Genomic DNA, 9,992 nt, shown 5'->3' on the forward strand with positions numbered 1-9,992 from the left:
CATAATGTAGCAACATGAACCAGGAGGTGGCTGAGGTTGTGGTGTAGGGAATTTGACCCACAAAAGATCTCTCAGCAGCAGCTGGCGGGAATTGGGATGCTTCTTCCTCGGCTGCCAAATTGTATCCTCATGTGGTTTGCTCTTGGGTGTAAGTTGGAAAGGAACATACCGTTCTCAGTCAAACCAAAGGTTGCTTGTGCTTTCATTAAAGATCAGCAGGAGTTCGCCCAGGGACAGAATTGTTGCAGGATACACAAGGTCATTAGGCTGTGTGTATGCAGGGAAGACATTTTTCTGTGAAAGAGTAAGTTCTTCACACTCATATGTGCAAAGAAGCTCAGTAGTGACACTGGGAAGAGTGAATTAGAGTAGCCTTGAGGAGAAAGAATTAGAGCAGGGAGGAGCCATGCCTGCAGTGCATGAGAAGAGCTCAGCCCCACACCAATTGCTGTCCTGCAGCTCCCTCTCCCTGCAGAACTGCAAATGGAAAAAAATCCAGTAATGCCTTAAGAGGCTTGTAATGTTTATCAGCCTGAAGAACTTTTAAGTAAGGTAATTCAAGTAATCAGTTGTAACTAGACCTCAGGGTCTTGATTTCTACAGCATGAACTGTTGGCCTGAACCTGAATAAGTTTTTCTAAATAAGTTCCTATTGTTAGAGGTTCTGATAGATGTATAATGAATCCAGAACTTGCTTAAAGACTAATTTTGTAAGATACTTGAAATTATTTCAACAATTCAGGTCCTAAGAAAAGTGAATGGAAGAGGTGTCTCGGTGATGATGCTGTTTAAGACATTGGGAAGAAGCTCCAGGTCTCCTTTCTTCCAGAAATAGTGAGAAAGCTGTTAGGAAACATGAGAGTCTGATGATGCCATTTGTCCTGTACCTTTCTAAGAATCTACAATGAGTTCAGATGCTTCTGTGATTTGTTGGTGCCGACTTCTCTGTGGTCATAGGACACTTCTTTGAGCACCACATGATGCTGTAAGAACCTGAATCCCAGTTAGGATCCAATTTCGGGCAAAGTCACTGACAAATACTTGTGTGAAGGAGTCCTAGATAGCTGAAAGCAGCTGGCAGTTCTTTTCCTTTAAAACACGTGGCTCTTCTTTAATTACTCCAAGGCCCGGAAAGCCTTGACAGAGAGACAGAAGGATCTGGAAATGAAAACACAGCAGCTAGAGGTGAAGCTCAGCAACAAGACAGAAGAAGAAATCAAGAAGGCGAGACGAAAGTCCACTCAGGCAGGTGAGTACCTATGTCCGTCTGCGGTGGGAATGAGCATGGCCCCATGAGAACAAGATGGGATGCAACTGCCCATCCCTCCACGTGGTTCTTGTTTTTTAATATTGTAGCTACAAAGGCAAAGTGAACCATGCTACAAATCTGTGATATTAAATCCTCTGAAGAAACAAGCCTAGTTTTTCCAACTCACATGTCACAAATTGTTGATAACTGGGGTGAGAACAGTAAAAGCAGGATGAGTTTTCCTTCTGTTTTGTGAAAGTTCCTTAGATTACGGAATGTTTGTGTAACTTTCCAAGTCAGATTCAGAGCTCAGCTGAGGATGTTTCTTCCTTAAATCATAGTTTGTTCCTTGGTTCTTTCCTAAATCACAGTCACCCACAACTATGTGAGTGCCTATTATACTTGCCATTGCCATCTTTTTCCTTGAAAGTGAATTTTTTGTCTTTTTTTCCACTGCTACTCAGTGATTAAAATAATTTCTGTTGTAGGAATACTGAGGAGATAGTAGTGTGTGCTGTGTTGCACTGAGGACACAGCTACTTGCTGTGACCCATGCATATTTTACAGAGGCTCAAGACACATCTGCATGATCCTTTTTGAGATCTGCAAAGCTGATACGTGCAGCTCCATTAGTACCTTTGCTGAAAATAGGTTTTAACTAGGGCTTCCATGTTTCATCCCTTCATAGAGCTATTCCTTGGTAGAGTGGTCCTTCAGAGTTCTGAGGTTTTTAAAACTTCAGGATAGCATGTCTGGGTTTTGAGGAGAGTCACTGGCAGTGTGACCATGTGTATAGGCAGTCATTTGAGGAGAAATAAAAGTTACGAGTTCATGACAGGAGGCTCCGTGAGAGATGTTCTTTATTCACCTGCAAATTCACAGACACTGTGTTCCTTGCATCCTTAGAAATTGGTTATAATGGATACTTATTGAACAAGCAAGAGAGAGCTGAAGATCAAAGTTTGCTGTGAGTCTTCCCATTGCTGCTCTCCACTTGGTGCCACTGTTCTGGTACATGGCAGATGAGGTCTTGTCCCACCCCCGCAGGTGGTGGTTCCCAGAAGCAGCATGTGGTCATTTGGCTTTGAAAGGAGCCCTGTTGGCAAGTGGGTGATAGGACTAGAGAAAGCTCTAGAGCAGAGCCCTTCTATGATCCCACGGGTTACTGATAGGTGGTGTTCCTTTCTGCTCCCATGGACTGTTCATGTGTTTCATGGCTTTCTTGTTCCTTACTGTTCAGTGGCTCAGATTCATTCGAGCGAGTGGAGGGTAACCCCATGTCAAAGAGCCCCTGAGGAGCCTCCTAGAGTGTGGGAGCCGTTAGTTCAGACTTGTCATAGAATCACAGAATGGTTTGGGTTGGAAGGGACCTTAAAGGTCATCTCATTCCAACCTCTCTACCATGTGCAGGGACACTTTCCACTACACCTAGTCATGTTGGACTTTGCACCCCCTTCCTGGGTGGATGAGCTTATTGCCAAGCTTTGAGCCCTGAATCCTGGCTTCTTCATAGAGTTTGGTTGCCACCCGAAGTTCTAAGCCCAGGAGAAACTTCCAGATGCATTTACATTGTTGCCTCTGATTGGTCTATGGAGTCCTGTTCTTAAAGCTTGGTTCGTCCTCAGTTTATGTATAAAGACCATTTTGCACCTAAAATAGTAAGATGTATTTGAGCCCTGGACATAGACGTCAAACCATTAGGGAAAGCGAAACTGAACCTCATTTAAAGAACTAAGAGAATTTCCTAGCTGAAAAGCAGCAATCTCTGAGACATGCCTTCCAGATTTTCCACCCACCTTTCCCTCTGTCAGAGCAGAGTCCTGCAACAAAGAAAAAAATGGAAAGAACAACAACTTCTTGTGTTACTGCCCTGAACGCAGGAGGCAGCCAAAGCTCGGCTGGAATCGGGCATCTGCAGAGGCTGGAGAATGCATGAGGCTGCAAATAAGCATCACTTCATCTAACAGCTGGAGCCTGATGCATTGCTTCCCTTTGAAACAGAGACCTCTTAGAATACAGTCTAACCTACAGAGTGCTACCCTTCAGCTCCATAACTCATGTTATTATTGATTTCCCATTTTAATTACTTTATTTTTCAGATATAACTTTCTGTCTGTGACTTTTTTTTTTTTAACTGAAGTAACTTGCTTTCCTATTTCTGGGCATTCTGTAAAATACTACTTAATGCTCATATTTGTTTGTCTTTCCCCCTCATTCTTTCTCACCCCAGTCACCTGCTTTTTTGCTTCACATCAAGCGCATGCAAGTTGAAATTCTGGTGCATGTAACAAATGTCATGTGACAGAACTGCCGTGAGCTCCACCAGGGCTGATCTTCAAACCCTCGGGGTCTGTTCTACAAAACCTGACCTGCAGTTTCCTTCTAAGGTCTGGCTAGAGAAGGCTAACGTGTTGCTATCTTGACTCTTTCAGGAGATGACCTGATGCGCTGTGTGGATCTTTACAATCAAGCCCAGTCAAAGTGGTTTGAGGAGATGGTGACCACCACTCTGGTACATAGCATCTAACACTGTAACATTGCAAAATTGTAATGGCCTACAGCATTCCTCATTCACAGCTAGTTCAGTGCAATGCAGTGGGGAAAACTGGGTGATATCTCTCCCACTGTATTTCCCATTCTCAGTGCTAAGAAAAACTCATTATTAGGGGAAGGAAGAAATAATTGTTTCTTTGCAGAAGGCATTAAACCAGTTCAGGACTGCTTAGGGGCCAGGACACCAGAACTGTCCTCAGGAAGGATGAAGTAATGCACAAGAAAAACATGGAAAAACACATAATAAATCACTGAATTCACTTAATAAATTTTTGTATTCCATGATTTTACAATTTCTTGTGCAGTATTGCCACCTCAGACAAGGCATGCTTGGCTCTCCATTTGGTTATTATTTTGCTTTTTTGAAGGTAACACACTTCACAGACCTTTGTCATAGACCTTTGGGTTTAGGCACCAAGACACAGCTTTGTTGTGCAAGGAGGCAGATATTTTCCCAAAAACAGAAGAAGAGAGAAAAAATTGGCTGTTCCTGTACATAAGGGACCTGATTTCCTCTTTACCTTCACTGGCATTTTCTCACTGATGGAAATGACACTGACCATCTGTGCCACTGTGGCCAGATACGTCATAGAATCAGAGAATGGTTTGGGTTGGAAGGGACCTTAGAGACAATCTCATTCTTACCCCCCTGCCATGTGCAAGGACACCTTCCACTAGACCAGGTAGCTCCAAGCCCCATCCAGCCTGGCCTTGAACACTTCCAGGAATGGGGCAGCCACAGCTTCTCTGGGCAACCTGTGCCAGGGCCTCATCACCCTCACAGGGAAGAATTTCTTCCTAATGTCTAACCTAACCCTCCTTCAGCTTAAAGCCACCCCCTCTTGTTCTGTCACTCCAGGCCCTTGTCCAAAGTCCCTCTCCAGCTCTCCTGGAGCCCTTTTGGGCACTGGAAGTGGCTCTAAGGTCTCCCTGAAGCCTTCTCTTCTCCAGGTGAACAGCCCCAGCTCTCTCAGCCTAACTTACTACAAGCTACCAGAGGAGGCATCTTCATGGCCTCCTCTGGACTCAGTCCAGCAGCTCCACATCCTTCTTGTGCTGCGGCCCCCTGACCTGTGTGCAGTGCTCCAGGTGGGGTCTCACTAGAGCAGAGCAGAATGGGAGGATCACCTCCCTCCACTGTATATGTGAGCTCCGTATTTGCTCCCAGAGAAGGCACAACTTGCAGGTGCACTAGTAGATGGCTCAGGTGGGCAGCCATAGCCTGCAGCTGCACAGCAGGTTTGTCATTTGTGGAACTCAGGCTGACAAGCATTCGAAGGCAACTCTTGATACACATGAATATAAAATCTATATTGAAAACAGTCTTTGTCTGATCAGCTGAGACACAGATTAGTTCATATGGAATAATACCAAGTTGAGAGTGTCAAGGTCTTAAGATTTCTGCTTCCTCGCTGAAGTTTCTGGTGGAGATACAGTGCATGGTCTGCATATGGCACCAGCATACTGGGTTTGGTGTTATGGTCCTGCATATCTGTGCCCTAAAAAAGGGAGTCTGAGTTTAAAGTGGGCTATTTTTTTTCCATAACAGCAGTACATCAGCTGCAACAGCAATAGGAGCCCATCCATTCCATAAGCTCCTTTGCTCATCTTCGTCCCCAAGCAGATAGTCTGCCACCTGAGATTTTTGCGCTGTAATTGTGCTGGTTTAAGAGTTAACCAGCAGGGGAAATGAACTCAACTCAAAGGAGAGATTATAAGTCAGAATAACAATTTATTAAAATAATACAGTAAGTACAATCATACAAACAAACAATTGGTCTTTACCCACAAAACCCAAATGTATAACCCAGTACCCTGGGGCATGAACAAAGTGGTGTTCCTTGGGCCCCCCTTGAGTCCAAAGTAAAGGGAGAGGGGAAAAACCTGCTGGTGGGAGAGCTATTGCAGTCTGGTTGAGAGCGATAAGCTGCAGTCTTCCTCTGGATCCCACGAGTGGTAGAAAAGTTCTAAAACTCCAGGTTTATATATTCTCCAGTTCAGGCAGGAATGGTCAATCCTCCCCTCAGAGCGGGGAATTCCATATAAAAGGGTATGAGGATGCTCAGAGCAGGAAATTCCATAAAAGGGTATGAGGATGCTCAGTCCATAAAAGGGTATGAGGACAGGAATACCCCCCCCACAGGCAGGCCCCCTCCCCCCCCAACAACAGTTTCTGGGAAATGGCATGGAGGGCCATAGAATACACAGTTTTGGGCTATACCCATCCAGTGATGAATCAGTCCCAGCTGTTCTAACTAGGACAGTAATGAAGAATGTTTCCCAAGTTTAACAAGTTGCAGATAGCACTGGGAAGGCCATGTAGCAGCCTGCCTGCTTGTATGTTTCAGTTGCACTCTGCTGTAATGCTCAGTAAGTGGACACCAGAAATGCCCTCTGAAGGCGGGGTTTGTAGGATTTGGCCCCACAGTGTCCATCCCTAAAGGCAGACTTCCATAGCATCTCCCTTCCGCTGCTGCTGCTTAGATCACAGAATCATAGAACCATAGATAAATAATAATGGCCAGTCTTCGCGAGCGAAGATTTGGGAAAGGTCATTAACCCTTCGAGCCTGCGCAGTGGATTTTTTTTTAGGTGAGACACAGTGTGCGCTGAACTGAGCCCACCCTTTAATCCTGAGGTTCATCTGCCGGGGCCAAGCACGCTTGGACAGTGGCAGTGAGGGTCTCAGAACGTAGGTTTGTTTAGAGTGACCTTCTCTTAGATGGATTGCCAAACAGGGCTGACGAGCTCCATCTGCCCGGGGGGCCGGGAATCGAACCCGGGTCGCAGCGGTGAGAGTCCTGCACCTTAACCACTAGACCACCAGAGGCCCCAAACCATAGATAGAACCATCATAAAACCATAGAATATGCTGAGTTGAAACAGACCTATCAGGATCATCAAGTCCAACTCCTGGCCTTGCATAGGACACCCCAAGAATCCCACCATGTGCCTATCCAAATGCTTCTTGAACTTTGACTGAGTTAGTGCTGTGACCACTTTCCTATGTAGCCTGTTCCAGTGCTCAACCACCCTCTGGGTGAAAAACCTTTTCCTGATATCCAACCTAAACCTCTCCAGACACAGCTCCAGCCATTTCCTTGAGTCTTGTGCTGATCACAAGAGTGAAGAGATCAGTGCCTGCCCCTCTGCTGCCCCTCGTGAGGATGTTGAAGACCACAATGAGGTCTGACCTCAATCTCTTCTCCAGGCTGAACAAACCAAGTGTCCTCAGCCCCTCCCCATACGGCTTCCCCTCAAGGCCCTCTGCCATCTTCTTGGCCCTCCTTTGGATGCTCTCTAATGGCTTAATGTCTTTTTTATGTTGTGGTGCCCAAAACTGCACACAGTACTCAAGGTGAGGCCACACCAGAGGGACTAAATGCAGATTTTGGGATATAATCATAGTATAATCAGAATCCAGAAGAGGGAGGCAAAAAATATCAGAAGATAGAAATCACCTACCTTTCCAACTAAAGTGTTGCTGGGGTCTGCTTACTGCCAGCTGGGCAAGGGAGAAATTTGTCCCAGTTCATCACCTGGTGAACAGATAAAAGTGCTCTGGTTGGACTGGGGGCAGTCTGACCCATACACCCCAATGTGCTTCCTGCTTCCCCAAGGAATCACTGTAACTTTTAGAGCTAGCAACGCAGCATACAGAACCTCTTGCAAGAAACAGATTCCCTCTTGCTTCCCTCTCTGAAGGCAGTGGCTGTGCTCTCTGCCTTGGTTGTCTCAGTTTTTGAGCCTTTTGGAAAGGTTTCGACCTTTATTTACCTGTCATTAGGTTCAGGCTGAGATGACTGCTGTTGCTTGCTGTTTCTGATTCTCTGCAGAGCAGAGGAATGTGCGACCACAGAGTCCAGCTCCAAAGCATGACCCTGGGACAGTATTGAACTCAGTGGCAGCCTTTTGTGTGACATCCTTTCTCCAGGTCTTCAAGCTCAGGTTCAAGTAAAAATATGGACTTGTTTTTCTTCAGGAGCTTGAGAGACTAGAAGTTGAGAGGGTGGAGATGATTCGGCAGCATCTGTGCCAGTACACACAGCTGCGGCATGAGACAGACATGTTCAACCAAAGTGTAAGTCTGCTTTTTGTTCCGTTTCTGTGGTCTTCACTGCCCTTCAGCTGAGCAGGACAGCCCCTCCTGACCTGACTGACCTGTGTCGAAGGACAGGTGAGAAGCATCTGCAGTCAGCTTGTTAGTCTGCAGCAGTACTGTGCTGCCTCCCTGCAGTCCTGCTCCTCCAGGACTCTGATCCTTGTCACAGTTCATACTGCTGGATCACAGCTCTGCTGGGAGAGATACAACTGCTTGAAGTACATTTGGCCAGTATGAGCCATTATTAGCTCTCCCAGCATGAAGCACTGCTGCTTGAGGTCTTCTGTTTGTGCAAGGAGGATGGTAAATAATTTCACTGAGATGGAAGTAGATATATTTTTCTTATTAAAAACTGGCTACTTATCAAATACTAAAATATGGGAAATGCATGCTGACCTCAATACAGTTGTATCTGGTGTAAGGCACAGATTGCAGGACAGGAGTCATAGACCGACTGGCCAATGTCTGGCACAGGAAACCTGTCTCTGCTTGATGTTAAATCTCCTTCTTCTCTGCTTCCCACTACAAGGCTGCACATTCAGATCTGGCTGTTGTCCGCCAAGTCTCGTGTATGTGCAGCTCTCACTTGTCTGTGAATGCAGTGTTGGCATGCCTATAGCTGCTCTACGTGTAAGAGCAATGACTCTGCTTGAAATGTGCCCTTGACATTTGGATTCTTGTTTTCTTCATTTTAGACAGTAGAACTTGTGGATCAGTTGCTTCGGAAAGTGGATCCTGCCAAAGACAGGGAACTGTGGGTAAAAGAACACAAAACTGGAGATATCCGACCCGTGGACATGGAAATATAGACTGATCTATAGTTGTATGTGATGAGTCCACTGAATTAACCAGGCTAATGTTTGTTTTTTAAGGTTCAGAAGAGCATAGGGAAGAGGTTGTTTTACTACCAGACACTTTGTAATTTATGCCTCTATGGGCTATCTCTGTTCCATTTAGTCATTACAATGGTCCTCATTGTGCTAAGCCTTAAGCACCAGACATTCCAGGGTGAAGAAACCAGATGTGTGCTTCCCACCAGAGGTTCCCAATTGCACGCAGCTTCGAGAAGAAATCTGCTTTCTGGTACAGAAAGTGCTCTGTTCTTCAGTGACTTTGTTCTCCACCCCTTGCATGACTATCTTTATACAGTATGTTAGAACAACCATGCAGTGAGCCTCTGGCCAGCGATTAGATAACTGAACATGATGCAGGAGGCAAGGAAGTCCTGATCATGAATCCCAGGTCTATCACTGGCTGCTTTCATGGCCACAGGCAAGTCAACTAACTTTCCTGGCTGCCCTATCTATAAAATACATGTATCTCACAGGAATGTTGTGTGAATACATTGATTTCATCTAACACTGTTTTTCACCATGGCAGTGAAGTGATGGCCCTTCTCCCAAAATCTGTGGAGAAGACTCCTGTTCTTCCTGTTTTATACTCCCTCTCAGGGATACATAAACCCATTATTATGATTTCTGTTGTAGGCCAATCGATAAGGTTGAAAGTGTTACCATCACAATTTTTTTATCAGGAAAGACTTGGTTGTGCTATACCTACCTCATTAGCTGTTGGAGTGCCCTCAATGACGGGAGGTTATATACCAAGGAATTAATGAGATGTTCAAAACCTTTCCTGCTCATGCAAGATGTTTTTTTTCACAGAATCTTCTTAAAGACAGTCCTTATAGTTTACTTGGGATCTAGGTTTAAACTTCCCTTTGTTGGTTCCTTCAGGTGAATATCACAGACGTAGATATCTTTAATTACCAAGTTTGTCCAGCTAAATTTTGGCTTTTATCTTTTTGAAGCCTGATTTTCAAAGGTGCCATGAATCTGTGATTGCTAGATTGCACTCAGTCTAGATGTAGGTGGCCAGCACTTCTGTACTATCAGTCTTAACCTGAGGTTTTTTCTATATTACCCTTACTGCAAACCACCAAGAATTCAATACTGCTCTTGGCAAATAGTGTTATGTATTTTGGAGACTGGTTTTGAACAGACACTTATTTTATTCTCCTGCTGTTATTTCTGATTGATTATTCAGTGTTGGTGTTAATATCTTTTTTTCAGCATTTCATACAATGCA

At 45.0% G+C, this 9,992-nt stretch overlaps 1 protein-coding gene across 2 annotated transcripts in view; it reads left to right on the plus strand.

The window, feature by feature from the left end:
- Nucleotides 1–9,536, plus strand: part of GAS7 (growth arrest specific 7) — a 99,973-nt gene extending 90,437 nt beyond the window's left edge. The window contains exons 11-14 of one of the 2 annotated variants that reach the window (XM_017835973.1): nt 1,126–1,249; nt 3,682–3,761; nt 7,785–7,883; nt 8,600–9,536. In XM_017835973.1, coding sequence (XP_017691462.1) covers nt 1,126–1,249; nt 3,682–3,761; nt 7,785–7,883; nt 8,600–8,713 — 417 coding nt within the window. In that variant the 3' untranslated portion in view covers nt 8,714–9,536. The remainder of the gene's footprint in view (nt 1–1,125; nt 1,250–3,681; nt 3,762–7,784; nt 7,884–8,599) is intronic. The other variant, XM_017835974.1, reaches the window with a different exon arrangement.
- The last annotated feature ends 456 nt before the right edge of the window (nt 9,537–9,992 follow it).

The sequence above is a fragment of the Lepidothrix coronata genome, unplaced genomic scaffold (genome assembly GCF_001604755.1).
Source record: "Lepidothrix coronata isolate B3197 unplaced genomic scaffold, Lepidothrix_coronata-1.0 Scaffold267, whole genome shotgun sequence".
Taxonomy (NCBI): Eukaryota; Metazoa; Chordata; class Aves; order Passeriformes; family Pipridae; genus Lepidothrix; species Lepidothrix coronata.